Raw genomic sequence first — 19,583 nt, 5'->3', positions numbered from 1 at the left:
ACACTTTTATAATAAATTATATTTTATGGAATATATATATATATATATATATATATGCGAATATTATGTTGATGTGAGAGATTTTGGAGAAGTTTAGCTATTAAAAAAGAAACAAAAAAATAGTAATATAATTTAGGGTATAGAAAATAAGATGACTAAAGGAGAACAAGTAAAACTATAAAATTATCAAAAGATATTTTCATTAAAATACTAACTATCTTTTCCACCAATTAATATCGACTAACAATTAGACCGTTAAAATAATATGTAATTTTCCGATCGTAAATGCATAATAACTTGTTCTAGCTAGGATTTTGTACGACGAAATTACTTGCCTAAAGGTAAATGCATAAACATCTTATTGTTCCTCCTCACTCTTACGTACTTGCTTACGACATTATACTACATTATATTATGGGAGTGGATGATGTATAGTATATTCTTATAGGATAGGATGGAGGGATATTTAAAGATAAAACAAGAATCATCCAAATTTAGGGGATATAGAAATATACTTATAATAGAGCTGTTTATGTGCAGTTACTCGCCAAACTCGACCCATTCGGTTCGAAAAACGGGCGAACTTGAATAACGTTTTTCAAAAAAAATTTAAATTTGGACAAGTAATACCCGCTCGCCAAGATAAATGAGCGGGCAGCAACGCTAAAAAATACCCGTGGGTATACCGGCTCACCCGTTAAGTTTAATATATTAATTATTAAATAATTAATTCTATTGATATAAAACTAGTAGTATACTGTCCACTACATACCCAACTTTAGTAATTAGATTCCATACCCACTTAAATACTTTTTTTAATTTATTGTGTTTGGAGAGGTATATGTCTGAACTTCGTACTCTGTTGTAAGATAAATCGATGATGCAATACTTTTGTTGGATTATCCAACATAATGTTTATATTCATATAATTTGCATATTTGAGACTTTTTATGTATTTGGAGTATTTTGAAGAATGTATTGTATTTTAATTGTTATTTAAAATATTTTTAATTCCCGCCCACTTTTAAAATAGACGGGTAGCGACAAAAAAATATGACCGCAATTGCGGGCGGGCTTTTGAGTATTTGAACCCACGAGTAGATTTTTTAGGTACTACCCGGTCCGCTACCCGCCCAAACCAGTCCATGAACACCTCTAACTTATAAGTGATTTTCGAAATTGATTATGATAATTAAAAAAATAAAAACTTCAACACTAATTCTTTATTGAGATTGTCTCATACTCTGAGGCGTCCTCAATTGGGTCAACCCAACTCTTTAAAAAAAATTGTTGTCCTGTACAATTCAAATTTCATAGTTTTTGTTTTATTTTTTTTACTAATCACTAGAACAAGTTTAACTTTTCGTTACATTAGTTTTAGTGGCATTAAAAAATGCAATTGATTTATATTTTTAGTGTAATAATTGTTGTTTTTTATTTTAAGTTCCACTATAAAGTGATTTAGTGGCACTTTATTTGGCCTTTAGTCGCATATGTAATTGTTACTATTGTCTATAGTGGGATTTATGAGAAATGTCACTAGATTCTATGTCACAAAAAGCTTTTTAGTATGATTTTTTATTATGCTGATAAAAGGTCTAGTAATTGTCACTAAATCCACTAAATATACTATTAGAAATTTAAAGTAGTGACATTTAAATTAAAGGTGGCTAAATATATCCCACTAAAAGCAACTTATGTTCTAATGAATATCTACTTATATGAGCTTGTCTCACAGTAAGACGATCTTATACAAAGCTGGTTGAAATACTAAAGGGGTCATCACTTTTTTACTTTAAATTTTCAATATATTTCAATTTTTTTCTTAAGATAATAAGTGTAGTATAATTTATATACACCCCATTTCCAAATTCCCTAATAATTTGGCCAATGGGACACAATACTCTCTTTTCTTTAACTTTATTTTTACTATATTCATTATCAACATTACTTTAGAATGTGAATCTAGAATCAAATAAATGAAAGGTTTCATCATTTCCTTGAGTTGAGTCTTTATTCAAGCAATGGGTTAGTTCTTACTAGAAGATGCGGTGTGGGAATGCAAAAATTTCTAATTAATCACCGTGATTTATAAATCATCATAAAAAGGACAAAAAAATAATAAAATAAACAAATCAAAAAAGATAAATTAAAATAACAAAACTCTCACCCTATTAAATCTTACTACATAAAAATAATTTGTTAAATTCACAAATAATAGTTATTTACCGAGACCTTCTCGAGGGAATGATGAAGGGCACACGTGGTGACGTGGGGACTGTTTACAAGGAATTTTGATGAAGCATATATAGGATAGGACTTGGGAGTATTGTGTTGGTTGATAGCAAATAAGCAATGCATCCAAAGTTGGGCCCACTTTTGGCCATTCATAGCCCATGTGAATAGGGGACATATCGGATGATAATGATTTATTTGGTCCATAAAACACATTCTTTCAACTTGTTTCTTTATTTTTTAGGTACGGATCTCTCATGATCATGATGAAGGGAGTGTTTGATGGTTTTTTAATTTTTATTTGTAGAGTTAATTGTAAATGGTAGGAAATACATAATGTTTGTTTTGCTTGTGTGTAATATTTTCAATACATATTGTTTATTAGATGATTTTATTAAGAGGCACGTCTCATATATAAATTAAAGAGTCTAATTCATGTATATTATGAGAATATAGGTTGAGGCATGATAATATAGGCTCCTTATTTGAGGTCATCTCACCAAGACATGATCCCTCACAAGAGTAGCTCTTTTAGCAATACTTTGTTGTAAGTTATTATTTCCTTAGTTTGTTACAACATTATCATGAGTAGGGATGGGTATGAGTCACCCGACCCGACCCTAATTAAAGGGTCTGGATCCACCTATTTTTGGACCCTATATGGATCCAGATTGCATTTAAGTCCATGACCTTAGGGTCCGGGTTCGAGTTTGGGTTCATGTAATTTGAAATATGATTGTTGCATCTATACTTTAAAAATCAAAAGACTTGATGAATATTTCATTTTAAGAACTTGAATGTTGGAAAAGCTTTATATATTTGTTTGTTTAATTACTATGAACACTAGTGGAAAAAAACGTATTTGTTGCATGTCATTTGCTGCGGTTTTCCTTAGACGCAGCATTAAATAGCAAAAAAAATATATAATACAAATGTTGTGGTTCACCTAATGCCCGCAGCATATAAGCCCTTATATGCTGCGGTTTTACTAAGCCCGAAGCATATAAGCACTTGCTTATATGCTGCGGTTTATTTGAGCCTGCAGCAATTAATTTCTTTTATATTGCGGTTCTGTTTTACCCGCAGCAAATAACCGTTTTAAAAACGCGTCTTTTTAACGTTCCTTTTACAAAACCTTATGTTCTCATTCATAAACCCTCTTCAAACCTACTATACTACGCACGATTGTTTCATCGACCCCCTTCTTCTTCTTCAAGCTAAGCTTCAATTTTCTTCAAACCCACAAAATTTGTTCATAATCCCTCATCTTCTTCTTCAAGCTACAATTTGTTTCTTGCCCACGACATTAAACCCACGAAATTTAACCCAAGCATGACTGAGACATTGCAATTTTCGTTTCTTCAAGTTCTTGCATTAGTTCTTCACCATTTAAGTTCTTTTAGGGTATAATTTCTCTCTTTTGTTTCTTCAACCTTTAGTTCTTCAAGTTTTTATAGTATTTTAGGGCTTAATTCTTCAAATTATACTAATTTTTTTTTTTGTTTTACATTGTAGGTTACTGTACTATACCCAATTGTAGAGCACACCGTTATCCTTCTCCATCTTTGTTTAAGTTCTTCAACCCACCATTGTTGCTTTTCCTTCAAAAACCCACGAAATAAGGGCTAAGGTTGTTCTTCTTCAAGGTATAAATTTTTCAATCTTTGTTTAAGTTCTTCAAGAATAGCTTCATTGTGATTTAATAGCTTCAAGAATAATTTTAATTAATTAGGATTTTTAGGGTAGATTGAATGTGAATAATTTACTTATATATATATATGTAGTTGTATATTTGAATGTGAATAATTTACTTATGTATGTAGTTGTATATTATTAGTTTCTTATTATTTTGATTTATGTGTATTTGATTAAAGAAAATGGCTTTTTTTTAGTTATATATGTTTTGTCATTAAAATATGTTTTTGGTTATATAGGGTTAAATAGGGTTAATTTGCGTTAATTATATATGTTAAATGTTGTGTATTAATTTTGTTTTGAATTAATTAATCACACTAATTAGGATGACAAATGATCGTTCTTGGATGTATGGAAGCATTGAATCGTTAAAATTTATTGATGGCGTATTAGAATTTTGTAGTGCTGCCGTTGAACATCAAGTTAGGAGGGGGGGAGTTAGTTTTTATTGCCCATGTGTCAAGTGTGGCAATGTATCAAAAGTAGATAGTGTTGATATCCTTAGGGAGCACATACTTCAACGTGGGTTTAGGCCTCAATATCATGTTTGGGTTTGGCATGGTGAGGAGGGAGTTTACAAAGAGAAAAGTGTAGTTGAGGACGTCAATAATGTGGTTGATGTCAATGAGGATGTAGTAGATCATGTTAATGTGTATGAGACAAATGAAGAGAATGTCGATGAGGATGTGGATCGTGTTGATGAGATGATGGAGGGAGTCGAGGATGAGTTAGGAAAACATCCTCGTGTTTTTGACTTGTTGACAGAGGCTTCTCAAAAGCCTTTGTACCCTGGATGTACAAAGTTCACCAAACTAACAACAGTGTTGACAATTTTCAACATTAAGTCAAAGTTCAATTGGAGTAACGCTAGTTTCACAATGTTAATAGAAGCGTTAGGTGAGATGCTTCATGAGGGAAATGAACTTCCAAAGTCGATATATTATGCCAAAAAGCTCATGTGTTCTTTTGGCTTAGAGTACCAGAAGATTCATGCGTGTCTGAATGATTGTGTGTTGTATCGGAATGAAAACGAGAACTTAGAAGAGTGTCCTAGGTGTGGGTTATCGCGCTACAAGCGTAAAGGGGCTCGGGATGCCAAAGGGCCTCCGGCTAAGGTATTGTGGTATCTTCCAATAATACCTAGATTCAAGCGCTTGTTTTCTATAAAGAAAGATGCGTTAAATTTAAGGTGGCATGCAGATAGGGTGAAGAAAGGTCACTTGCTCACACATCCATCTGATTCTCCGAAGTGGAAGAGTATTGATAGGTTGCATAAGACTTTTGGGGATGAGGTTCGTAATTTAAGGCTCGGACTGTGTACGGATGGAATGAACCCATTCGGCAATCTTAGTTCTCAACATAGTACTTGGCCGGTACTGTTAGTGATCTATAATTTGCCACCTTGGTTGTGTATAAAGCGTAAGTACATTATGCTTTCGCTTCTTATCTCAGGTCCTAAACAACCTGGCAATGACATAGATGTATATCTTGCACCTCTCATTGAGGATTTGAGAAAGATGTGGGATGAAGGCGTTTTCGTGTTTGATGCATATGCTAATGAGAATTTCACCTTGCGTGCAATGCTTTTATGCACCGTTAATGATTTTCCGGCATATGGCAACTTATCGGGGTATAAGAATAAAGGGAAGAATCGAAAACGATAGTCAAGTGCTTGAAATTACGTGCTAAGAGCGTTTTTGGCACTTTCTCGCATAAAGTGGTTCAAACTTGGTTTGTTTTGGCACGAAACTTTGCACACAAGACTATTTGGTTTATATTATTGTGTTGAAATTGTTAGAATCAAAAATAATAGTCATATGCTTGAAATTACGTGCTAAGTTGCGTTTTTGAGGTTTTTTTAAAGCGTTTTTGGCACTTTCTCGCATAAAGTGGTTCAAATTTGGTTTGTTTGGCACGAAACTTGGCACACATCGCATAAAGTGGTTCAAATTTGGTTTGTTTGGCACAAAACTTGGCACACAACACTATTTGGTATATATTATTGTGTTGAAATGGTTAGAATCGAAAACAATAGTCATATGCTTGAAATTACGTGCTAAGTTGTGTTTTTGAGGTTTTTTAAGCGTTTTTGGCACTTTCTCGCATAAAGTGGTTCAAACTTGGCATACAACATTATTTAGTATATATTATTGTGTTGAAATGATTAGAATCGAAAGTTATATACTTGAATACGTGCTAAGTTGTGTTTTTGAGGTTTTTTAAACGTTTTTGGCACTTTCTCGCATAAAGTGAACTTGGTTTGTTTGCCACGAAACTTGCCACACAACACTAATTGGTATATATTATTGTGTTGAAATGTTTAGAATCAAAAACAATAGTCATATACTAGTAATTACGTGCTAAGTTGCGTTTTTGAGGTTTTTTAAGCATTTTTGGCACTTTCTCGCATATAGTGGTTCAAACTTGGTTTGTTTGGCACGAAACTTGACACACAACACTATTTGGTATATATTATTGTGTTGAAACAGCTAAAATCCAAAACAACACTATTTGGTATATATTATTGTGTTGAAATTACGTGCTAAGTTGCATTTTTGAGGTCTTTTAAGCGTTTTTGACACTAACATCAATTTTCTCTTAGTGCTTTCGACAAGATAATGGCATTGATTGCGGCTACTACACTCTCAACTATATGGACGATCTCTTACAAGCCATGAATAACGTTGGAGTCGAAAATATTGAAGCAGTATGTATATGTTACGTTCTTAAATTCAAATATTATATATTTAATATTGGTAAAAATCTAATGTATAAGTATTATATAACCTTTTTAATTATTTCATATAAAATATTTAGGTTTTATACGACACTCCAAGGGAAACACGCACTTTGACAAAAGGAGAAATGCACGAATTGAAAGAAAAGGTGGTCGTGTATCTCTCTAATTTATGTGTTTGGTAGTGTAATTAGTTTAGACTTTGGACTTTTTGTGTGTGTATATATATATATATATATGTATATATATATATATATATATATATATATATATATATATATATATATAAATATATATATATATATATATATATATATATATATATATATATATATATATATATATATATATATATATATATATATATATATATATATATATATATATATATATATATATATATATATACATATATACATATATATATATACATATATATATACATATATATATACATATATATATATATATATATATATATATATATATATATATATATATATATATATATATATATATATACATATATATATATATATACATATATATATATACATATATATATATATATATACATATATATATATATATACATATATATATATATATATATATATATATATATATATATATATATATATATATATATATATACATATATATATATACATATATATATATATATATACATATATATATATATATATATATATATATATATATATATATATATATATATATGTATATATATATATATATATATGTATATATATATATATACATATATATATATATATACATATATATATATATACATATATATATATATGTATATATATATATATGTATATATATATATATATATATATATATATATATATATATATATATATATATATATATATATACATATATATATATATATATATATATATATATATATATATATATATATATATATATATATATATATATACATATACATATACATATATATACATATACATATATATATATATATATATATATATATATATATATATATATATATATATATATATATATACATATATATATATATATATACATATATATACATATATATATATATATATATATATATATATATATATATATATATATATATATATATATATATATATGTATATATATATATATATATATGTATATATTTATATACATATATATATATATATATATATATATATATATATATATATATATATATACATATATATATATATATATATATATATATATATATATATATATACATATATATATATATATACATATATATATATATATATATATATATATATATATATATATATATATATATATATATATATATATACATACATATAATTCCATGTATTCGTCTTCCATAACCTGTCTCCATTTTTCACTTTTAAGAGCTTTTGCAGCATTTTTGGGAATGTTAGTGGAGTAAAGGGATGTTGTGAAAGCTATGGTGGTTTGAGACATGTTTTCATTACTAATCTTTTTCACTAGATACTTAGACCATTGGGCCTCGAACTCCGGATCATACCTTTTGGGTGGTATGCCCCTTGTGCTCCTGAGAGGTAACTCATACCTGCTCGAAATCTTAATATTGGGCATCTCATCAAGCAAATTATCTAAGGGGTCAGAAACAGAAACAACTTCATCGGCTGACACTTCACATTCGGGTTCAAGTGTTACCTCATGCTCATTAGGATGCTCATTAGATAGAACTAGAGTGGACCGTAGAGAAGGTACTATGCTTTCGGGGGCAGTGTCTGTGGTGTTACATACTTGCTTTGTAGGATGAATCCTTACGGCATATATTAACCAACTTAAGTCCTCATAACAGTCTCCCCCTGAGGGCTAAGATGGGGATAATAATAAGTTTTCTCAAAGAAGTTATAATCTATAATATACATCTTATTATTAACAGGGTCAAAGCATTAATACCCCTTATGATTGACCCCATAACCAAGAAAGACACACTTCACTGCCTAAGGTTCTAACTTGTTCCTAACACGTTTGGAAAGATGGACATAGACAGCACATCCAAACACACGAGGGGGTGAAGAGTGAGATGAAGGAACAACAGCCCGAGTTATAAGTGTGTCTAGGGGAGTTTGGAAGCCCATGGCCTTTTTAGGAAGGTGATTAGTCAAGTAATTAGCAGTGATAAGAGCCTCTAACCAAAAATGAGCAGGAGCATGTGACTCAAACATAAGCGATCAGGTCATTTCAAGGAGAATAAGGTTTTTCCGCACAACAAATATATTTTGTTGAGGAGTATCTGGACAAGTGGTTAGGTGAATTAAGACAAGGTCAAGAATAATTTTTTTTTCATGTCCAAGTTAACATATCTCCCCCTCCCCAATGTCAGACCGAAGAATTTTGGGTTGGGTGTAGAATTGAGTAATGATCATATTGTTGAACTTGACAAATACATCAAAGACCTTAGATTTTTGTTTCAAAAAATAGACCCAACTTATACGAGTACAGTCATCCACAAAGAAGAAAAAAATAAGAGAAGCCATGTGTATCAAATTCAGGGGCGGGACCCCAAACATCAAAATGAATTAAACAAAAGGGCTATCAGTATGAGTCAGGCTAGGACCATAAAAATGTTTGTGACTTTTGGCTAACGCACATGCTTCACAATCCAACAAAATATTGCAATTTTAAAAGATGGAAAAAGACGTTTTAAATAACCTAATGAAGGATGACCCAAATTTCGGTGCCACATCCATAATTGATGATCAGTAGACCCATGAGCAAGCGAAGTGTGACCATATTGACCCACCTCATCCACATAGTATAATCCTCTTTTCTCAATACCACGCCCAATGATTGTCCTAGTTTGAGCATCCTGCACAATACAATTAGAAGAAGTCATGAGTATGGTGCAATTAAGTTCATTAGTCAACTTACTAATATAGAGTAATTTATGAGACAAGCTTGGAATTAAGAGGCAATTATTGAGATGAATAGATGGTGAAATGTCAACAGATGCAGTATGGTCAATACTGATGCATGTCCCATTTGTAGTTTGGATATGAGTATGAGATTTTGGGCCAAGGGTTACTAGATCCCAAGGGTCAAAGGTCATAGTGTGAGTTGCTCCACAGTCAAAAATCCAAAAACAAGGAGTTGGCTAACAGTTTAAGCCTAAGCCACTATTAGTAGATGGTTCAAAGGATGGATAGGTATTGTGTTGGGCCACACGTGAACTTTGGGTTGGAGATGAGGATGGATCGCAGGATTCTGGGGTCTCGAGTTGGGTAAGAATTAGGGTTTTCAAGGTTAAGGGGGTTGATAGCCTCCATATAAAAGGCTAAAAAGGCCATTTATTCGTTTGACCCTTCTTTTGTCTTTCTCTCTCCTCTTTTTTTGTTTCCTTCGATTCTTTTGAGAAGAGCTTTGAGTCCTTTGGGGATGTATGGGCCTGGGCTGCCAAGCTGTGAGACACCTTGGTTGTTAAGTGAGCCATACCGCCAGTCCACTCTGTTGGCACCCTTGTGGCGACTTACCGGTGGTAGTTCTCGCTATATTGTTTTACTTCTCCTTTTACACCGAGTAAAAAAGGTAAGGTTTGGTTTACTTGGGCCATAGGAAACCGAAAAGGTTTGTGGTGGTTTCTGATAGCCGAGTGCTGTTTTGTTGGGCTTTTTTGTTTGTGAGTTTGGGGTCCAAGAATCTCATACGAAACTGATCAGAGTTTAACAACTCTTTGTTGGTGTTGAACCATTTTGATTGCAACGAAGGGTTAAGTGATGAACATCGATTTCCCATGTCAGTAGGTAAGTTTCTTCAATAAATGATGAGAACCGAAAAAGGTCAAAGGATCCCAGATCTGAATCTTATGACTCTGATATGATGATAACATTAACGCGAAAGTATATTTTTGGGTTTTGAATACTCTAATTGTATTACTTTGACAATGGTACAACCTCACATTTATAAAAGTATTTGCCTAAGATGGTAAAACCCAAAATTTACCTTAGATGGTAAAAACTCAATATAGATTATCATATTAAACCTAACTTGCACGCTACTGACGTCCCTGATTAGGTTAATGACTGAACAAGATATGACCCTAACCCAATGAAAACCTAACTTGTCAAAGCATAGTCTAAAATACAACCAAGTAAATTTGCAACCTAGCAATTGATAGTACTCGAGTTTGTAATTTTCATTGCCTCAAAACAATATATTTTTGTATCAAATAGATATAGGATATATACCAACAAAAGAAAGGAATGTACAAAAAGGCTTAGACTTGGAATGAACCCAAGCTAAGCACACTTATTAGGCAGGCTACCAACACATACAAAGAAACTACTCACAGGCAAACTACCTCTACCAAAACCCACTCACATAATAAGCAGTTTTCTCTCCTTACTGGATACCCTCCCAATTATTCTAAAAATAATATTTTTAGAACATTTGAAACCAATCAAGTATTTCATAGCCCTTATGTTATTTTGTGTCTCTCAGATTAAGAGTCGAATATAAGCATTTTTATTCTTGTCAGTGATAACAAATAGATTAATTCATTTTGATCTTAAGTAACAAACATCGTCTACAACTTCAAATACATAAAAAGTATACACATGATTTGATGAGAAGATTATAATACGAAACCAAACAGCTAGAAATCCGTAGACATAAAAAAACACGCTTTCATTACCTCAAATTTTGAATAAATCGAAATTCAAAAATCTGAACTATAAGCATGCGTCTACACATCAACAAAATAGCTTCGAATGGATCACTTAATATCCAAAGCAAAAATCTATAACATGATTACAAGTAGAGTATTGTATATAGAGCTAAAATGCTAATTAGATCTAAATCTGTCCATTCTTCACTTTGCAACAATTTTAGCCACAACGTCTTCTACGTCAAAATCTGTCAATTCTTTATATGGCTTCTTTAGGTTCTGCAATTATATAATAAACCAAGTTAACACAAACCCAACTTCAACCCGAATGTTGCAATCTCATGGAACATAGGAGTATATAGCTTACCACCAAACTGAGGTATAACTCCGCACCACTCTCTGACCGGACCAGAAAACTTGGTTTCTTTGGCTGCAAAGAAACACTGACTAAATATCAGGAGTCTATTTTCAATAAATAACATATACTCCATACGTTTGTTTTCAAATGTTCCATTTGTTTTTGGATTACTATTTATCAATCGCTCTAAATTTGTATTTTATTATTAATCAATTCATTAAAACGTAGTCACATGAAATCATGTTCAATTATTCTCAACATAAAGTTTATTAATATTTAGTTTTATAATTTTTAATTATACACGATTATTGCTATTCGCTATTAAATTAGTGCATTGACAAATATAAAAAAGCAAATGAGACATTTAAAATGAGACATAGAATATGGTATTAAAACTTTGTGTACTACACTTTTTTTTTGACATGAATACTTTTCGAAGTTGGAATTAAGGAAACAAACCCATGTTAGCCTTTTTGGTTTATTACTTTGAGGCACTGATGTTGCTACATTTATTGTGTATCGTCTCCTCTCCAAATTGAATAGGGTATTATTGAACTTCGTCAGTTATTTTATCGTCACCCCTTATATAATGAATTTTCAAGATTGCGTTTGCATAATTTTCGAACTCCAAAATTTTAACATTTCTCTAAAAACTCTGAAAATACTCTCTAAACTAAAACAAGCTAAAACTTGAAATCAGATCACAATGGCAAATCAAAATGAGCATGAATACGATTCAGTAAGTAATTTAATCGATTCGAATTTTTTCAAAAAAAAAAAGAAAAAAGGAAGAACACCAGTGGCGTGCGACTGGGCCGCGAAGGAGTCGCGCGTTTTCGAATAATTTTTTTAAAAAATTTTGTAATGAATTTTAATTAGAAATTACCTCGAATTGTTGTTTGGGATTTGATTTCCTTTAGCTTTAGCTCCACAAATTTTAAGCTTTGATTTAGTGTTTTTAAAGTGATAAAAGTGTTATTGAATGAGATTGAAGTGTTTTATACAAAGTTTAAGAATTGGGATTTAATAACTCAATAAAGCAATCTGATCTACAAATTTTATCCAAACAAGTCTAAGTAATTGCACCTTTATATTGTAGCAGAACGAGTGAAAGCACATTATTGGCCCATCCGACGGCTTAAATCCTCCAAAAACACAAGGGCCTTATATATTAACATATTTTTTATAATTTATCAGTCAAGCGTAGCTCAGTTGGGATATATATAATGTAATAAAAAAGGGTTCAAAACTACCAACGATAAATTTTTACGATATTCCTTCTTTTATCATTTATGATTGATAAAAGGTCTCAATTTATTAAAAGGAAAATTGTCAAAAAGTACTTAATAAAAAAAAAATTTCAAAAATACCTAATAAAAAAAGTTTTACCAAAAAATACCTAATAAAAATTTTTTTTGTAAAGAGTACCAAGTAATGTTTTCCTTCAATACCATTAAATATAACGGTTGACTGGTCAAATTCGAAAATTCTTTTTCCTCATCTTCAATTTTTTCCAATTTAACTTCGATTTTGAATAAAAGGTAGAGGAAGAAAACAGTGAGGAAATTGAATTGGAAAAAATTTTGAAGATGAGGAAGAAAAATTTTCGATTTTGACCTGTCAACCGTTATATTTAACGGTCAACTGAAGGAAAATGTTAATTGGTCCTTTTTGAAAAAGAAAAAATTTGTTAAATATTTTTAACAGAACTTTTTTTATTAGATACTTTTTGAAAAAATAATTTTTATTTAGTACTTTTCTCACTTTTTACTTTATTAAATATCAAAAATTAAATAAGATCTCTATTTTCATTGCTCCTCCTTGAATGAAACAAAAGAGTGCAAGCCCTTAATTTCTAACAGATATTAGGTTGAAGCTAGAGTAAGACTAACCTTCTTGTCAGGGTTAATGAGAACATTAATATTTTCATCGGATTGTTCTATGCTAGCTTGCAGCTCTTTAGCCCTATTCCGGAATATTGGAGCTTTAGGCCTGTAAACATTTACAAAGGGGATAACTATTTGTTAGGCACATTTCAGAATTTAGATGCGCCACCATTCTTCATTAACATACTTCTGATTGACAATACTCTTCGTCATTGTTTGTGATTTTATATCTAAAAATGCCATTACAATTGTTTGTTATAAACTTTTACTCATCGATAGGATTGAATTAAAGAGAAGCAGAAGAATTTTTTAAAAATTAGTAATAAATGAAAAGAAAATGAATTTTATTGATGAAATTAAAAGAGTTAAAATGTATTGATGAAATTCAAAGAAAGTGGTGGGCCATTGTCTAAAAATAAAAATGATACAAATTAAGTGGAATGCATCAAAATGAAAAATACTTCAAATTCAATGGGACGGCGGAGTATTATATTTCATACTTCCTTTGTTCTTTAAATCTAGACTCTTATATTATCGTTAATCTATAAGTTAAAACATAGTCATATGGGATCTTGTTTAAATGGTGTCTATCTAAAATATATTAATTTGTAATTTTTATAATTTTTTGATAAACATAAATAGAGACATTAACAATTAAAAACAATTAAAATTGTGCATTTGAGAAGTGAAAAGTCAATGGTGCATGATTTAAAAAACTGAGGTAGTATAACTTAATGTATTTAAACTATAAGTGTACTAATTTAAAGTTAAACACAATGTTTGCTATTAAAAAAATTACACATTTGACTTACCAAACCTCACTTATGAATTGAAGCATATGAAGATGAGGGTTGCAAGGTATTCGACTGCACAACGCCCTTTAAATTTAGGGCCTAAATTAACATTAATTATGATACATTGCTTTTACTTTAGTTTTTATATATATATATTTATATATATATATATATATATGCCTCAAAATTTAAAATAAAATATAAAATATATATAAATGGTGTATCCTTGCTACGCCTCTAACTAAGATAAAATAGAAAAAAACACCGCATAAATTAGTGTATAATCGTAAGCGATCGACAAGACGAATCCCATTTACATCTTAAAAAAAGATGAATCCCATTTACAAGCATATCAAAATTGCAACGAATTCCGATAGATTTACCAACATATCACAATCTAATCTACAACGACAATGCCCCTTAATCCCAACTTTATGAATCCACGATTGAATCCCAACGATATTACACCCAAAATAATTTATACGAAAACATGCATAAACCCAGAAAATAATTATTATACATGGAAAAGGAAAAGGCAAAATCCCATATAACAGAAGAATGCAAAACCCAGAAAATTATCACAATAAACTGAAACACCAAATAATTATAACAGAAGAATGCAAAACCCAGAAAATTATCACAATAAACTGAAAACACCAAATAATTATAACAGAAAAATGCAAAACCCAGAAAATCATCGCAATAAATTGAAACATAGTGCAACAAAAAACCTTAGACTATGAAATTCAGTGAGTATTATGATATACCAGTGTTCAATGATGATTGTTCGTTTGGTACTATCAGCAGGATCATCTTTATCTTTAGCATCAGTTTCTTCCGCAGGATCATCTTTATCTTTAATATCAGTTTCTTCCGCAGGATCATCTTTATCTTTAGCATCAGTTTCTTCCACAGGATCATCTTTATCTTTAGCATCAGTTTCTTCCGCAGAATCATCCTTATCTTTAGCATCAGTATCCTCTTCTTCAGCAGGACCATCCGACTCTGTATCAGAAGATGAATCAGAAGATGAATCGTTCTTTTCCTCAGTATCTTCTTCAGACTCTTGAGCAGAATCTTCATCTTTTTCAACATCAGTATCAGTATCAGGAGGTGGTTTTTTCTTTGTTCTAGCAAGAGGAATCTCTACGTCTGAATCAGAAGAATCTGTCTTTTCTTCAACATTTTCTTCAGACTTTTGAGCAGGACCCTCATCTTTTTTAACATCGGTATCAGTATGATCGGTACTATCAGGAGGTGGATCTTCATTAGCAGCAGAAGACTCTGCAACGGTACGACCCCTCCGACCCCCCGAACGACCCCGACCCCTCGAACGACCTCTCGAATGACCCCTCCGACCCCTTTTACTGAGTAACGCTTCAGGATCATCCAATGCTTGTGCAAGTCTTCTGCGCCCTCCCGTGCTCCGAGTCATTACTGATCCTCCCGTGTCACCACGATTACCACGGTTACCACCGCCATCCTCCATTATTACACTTTGAATAACAAGCTTAAATGTGGGTTTTTCTCTCTCAAGAAAGAGAATTTTGAAAATGGGTTTTTCTTTTCAAGAAGATGTGGGTTTTGTTGCAATTACACTGCTTATTCACTGATAAGGTTTTTTTTTTTTTTTCTTAAAGCGTGAAAAAAAACATGTATTGTGGTATAATTTTTCCCGCCTATTTGAACGGCTTAGACTAACTCTAATACTTACCTGCACGGCTGCACCCTAGATTATGTATTTTATTTATTTATTTATGTCTAGTCCAATAATATTTCATTTTTTATGTCTATACTAGTATAATAATGCGTGGAGTTTTTGAAATAAAGGATATATATATAAAATTATAAATATGACTTTAACCTATAAATGCAAGTAAAAAAATTAATATTTTTAAATCTTTTCGTTAAATAAAATGTAACAATCGAATAATAATAATTGTAACTACGTGAGAGTTAATTAATATTTTGACATACGAAGAATAATGCAGATATGTAAATTTATATTGTATATGAAATTATATAATTCAATATAAATAAATATAATGATTCATGTTATAATTTAAAAACATATAATATTTCAAATATAGAACACCCACTATAAAAACATATCCATTTGGCGACAAACTGAAAATTTGAGAAAAAAAGTTAGGCGACAAAAAGCTTTGTCGTAGGCCTGCGACAAAACAACTATGTTGCTTACTTTGTCGCCTAAACGGACCTTGTCGCATAATCTGTCGCCTACAACCATGGGCGGGAAAAAAAAAGTTCAATTTCAGAATTGGATTAATTGTCGCCTATTTTGTCGCTATGATGATTGTTGTTCACTTATAAATACAGATAAATGTGTTAATCGTTTATAAGCAAAGCACAAAATATATTCTCAAAGTGTAGTATTTATTTGTCAAAGGAGAAAAACTTGTTAAGTGAAAAGGTATATTTCTAATATTTTTGTTATTGTATTTATTTAATTTATACATGTGATTATATTATATACTAGTATAGAAACTCGTGCAATGCACCAATTTATTAGTGCGAAATATATATAAAAAAACAGTTTCAAATAATAATGTAAGTACTGTATATTATCGTTATTAAATTACCAAATACATGACTTTTAAATCAAAACATAACTGCTGACGTTTTTTATTTATTTACCTGATACATACTTTTTTTCATTCAATTGAACATATTAAATTCTAAGTTAACTAAATAGAATTACTCTAGTATATCATACAAATACTTTACCTAATTTTAGTTCCAAACTTAAACAAAAAAATATTATATTCTAAATTATATAAATATTGTCATGTAATCAACCATTATTTACTTTACATAATCTTTTGATCTTATTTCCCATCCTAAGACATGACTTAAGTCAAAAATTTTACTATATTTATATTCTTAATTGTTCTTATATGTTTCAATTTATTTATCATTTTTAGTCATACTATTATTAAATAAAAACTAATCAATATGACATTTAATGATTTCACATCCAATGATACTTTTTCATTTATCATGTCTCTTTAAAAGATGACACTTGAAATTTTCCAAGACTTTTATAGTATTGTATAATGTCATGTCTCTTTAAAAGATGACACTTGGAATTTTTCAAGACTATTATAGTATTGTATGATTTGTCATGTCTCTTTAAAAGATGACACTTGAAATTTTCCAAGACTTTTATAGTATTGTATGATGTCAAGATGACACTTGAAATTTTTCAAAACTTTTATAGTATTGTATGATATGATGACATGTATGTATTAAAATTAATTTTTTGTGGTTATTATCTATTTATGTATATGTATATTATGTAATATTTGTATGTTTATTATTTGTTTTATTCATTTATGATTATTATATTTAATGTTTTATTATTATTATTATTATTATTATTATTATTATTATTATTATTATTATTATTATTATTATTATTATTATTATTATTATTATTATTATTATTATTATATATATATATATATATGTAATATTTGTATGATTATTATAAAATATAAATGTTATTAGATTAATTTTATTATTTGTTTTATTCATGTATGATTATTATATGTTATATTTTTTGTTTTAATAGGTAAATATATAGTTCAATATATTTGATTGTGTTTAAAAATTTAATATAGGTTTACGTAATTATGGATAATGGTAGTTATTATTGTATAATTGAAATTGGATGTACGAAAGAGAATTTGACGATGGGGCATTTAATATATAATTCATTACGGGATTAGAAGAATTTATAAAATTTGCAATTTCAAAAAGTCGTTCATCGATAATTAGATGTCCTTGTGCAAAATGTAAAAATGTTGTCTTTAGAAAACCAAATGATGTGGAAGATTATTACGATTGGAGGTATCATTACGATATTGCCACCGGTGAAAGTAGCTGCGCCAACAACGCATTTGCCCGGGAAGAAGTAAATGTTCCTTCTCCTACACATAACCCTAAAGAAAATAATTACGTTCGTATGGTTCATGATGCTACTGTGAGTAGATTTACGGACACGTACCAAAACTTCTTTTCACAAAATGACTATGGTTACGTGAAGGAACAGTCGCCTAATGATGTAATACCTGAAGAACTGAATCCTGAAGCGAAAAAATATTTTGAAATGTTAAGTGCCGTAAACAATCCGCTGTATAATGGATGCGAAAATTACTCTCAGATGTCGATTATAGGGATAATGACGAATCTAAAGACAGAACATAATTTCTCAGAGAGGATGTATGACGATATGTACACTTTGATGCGGGAGGCGTTACCTCAATCGAACTCGATGACATTTAGTTTTTACGACACAAAGAAGCAAATAGCGGGGCTTGGGTTTCCATCAGAGAGGATTGATTGTTGCATTAATGGATGTACGATCTATTGGGGACGTATTGCTAATGCAAGACGCTATCGTACATGTTCGACAACAAGTTGGGTCAGAGACGATGTTGGAAATAGACGAATTCCAAAGAAACAATATATATATCTTTCAATAGGTCCACAATTACAATGGTTGTATGCGTCTCTAGTTACTGCCGGTGAAATGAGATGGCACGTTGAGCACCACATCGAAGAGAGGGAAATGCGTCACTCGTCAGACTCAGAGGCCTGGCTATATTTTAACGCAACACATCCAGATTTTGCTGCTGAGATTAGAAATGTAAGGCTTGGTTTGTGTACAGACGGATTCAACCCTATTGGAAGCTCAGGAAGGAAGTATTCATCGTGGATAGTGATTCTAACACCTTACAATCTCCCTCCGTGGATGTGCATGAAGACACCATACATGTTCTTAACAGTCATTGCGCCAAGGTAGTATCAATATTTACCTGCAGCCTTTGATTAAGGAACTTAAGATGTTGTGGAAAGACGACATCTTGGCCTATGATGTGTACATAGGTCAGAACTTTTGTCTTAGAAAGGCATTGATGTGGACAATCAGTAACTTTCCGGCATATTCAATGTTATCTGGATGGAGTACTCACAGTAAAAATGCATGTCCTCATTACATATCTGATTCAAAGGCTTTTTATTTGAGACACTGTAGGAAGATGTGTTGGTTTGACTGTCATCATATGTTTTTGCCTGACCGTCATCCGTTCAGAAGGGACAGGGTTAATTTCATGGCAAGGGTCAAGAAGAGGGTCATGCCCCACATATTCGCACCGGTGTTGAGTTACTT

The 19,583-nt window shown here is 30.7% G+C and overlaps 1 protein-coding gene across 1 annotated transcript; it reads right to left on the bottom strand.

Moving 5' to 3' along the window:
* Positions 1-11,357: 11,357 nt before the first annotated feature.
* On the bottom strand, positions 11,358-15,997 carry LOC130797797 (uncharacterized). Its single transcript, XM_057660552.1, has 4 exons — positions 15,157-15,997; positions 13,602-13,701; positions 11,719-11,781; positions 11,358-11,630 (listed from the first exon to the last, which is right to left on the bottom strand). Exons 1-4 carry the CDS (start codon positions 15,876-15,878, stop codon positions 11,556-11,558), a joined length of 960 nt encoding a protein of 319 aa, XP_057516535.1. The 5' UTR covers positions 15,879-15,997; the 3' UTR covers positions 11,358-11,555.
* Positions 15,998-19,583: the final 3,586 nt, after the last annotated feature.

Source organism: Amaranthus tricolor, chromosome 13 (genome assembly GCF_026212465.1).
Source record: "Amaranthus tricolor cultivar Red isolate AtriRed21 chromosome 13, ASM2621246v1, whole genome shotgun sequence".
NCBI classification, from domain to species: domain Eukaryota; kingdom Viridiplantae; phylum Streptophyta; class Magnoliopsida; order Caryophyllales; family Amaranthaceae; genus Amaranthus; species Amaranthus tricolor.
Note: the sequence above shows the minus strand (reverse complement) of the source record. Positions and strands in the feature narration are given on the sequence as shown.

Bases quoted from the DNA above. Each gene is read 5' to 3' on its own strand.
- LOC130797797 (XM_057660552.1), bottom strand. From the start codon at position 15,878: ATGGAGGATGGCGGTGGTAACCGTGGTAATCGTGGTGACACGGGAGGA. The intron at 11,782-13,601 runs GTTAGTCTTACT...GTTTCTTTGCAG, and splicing joins TCATTAACCCTGACAAGAAG to CCAAAGAAACCAAGTTTTCT. The intron at 11,631-11,718 runs GTAAGCTATATA...ATATAATTGCAG, and splicing joins AGTTATACCTCAGTTTGGTG to AACCTAAAGAAGCCATATAA.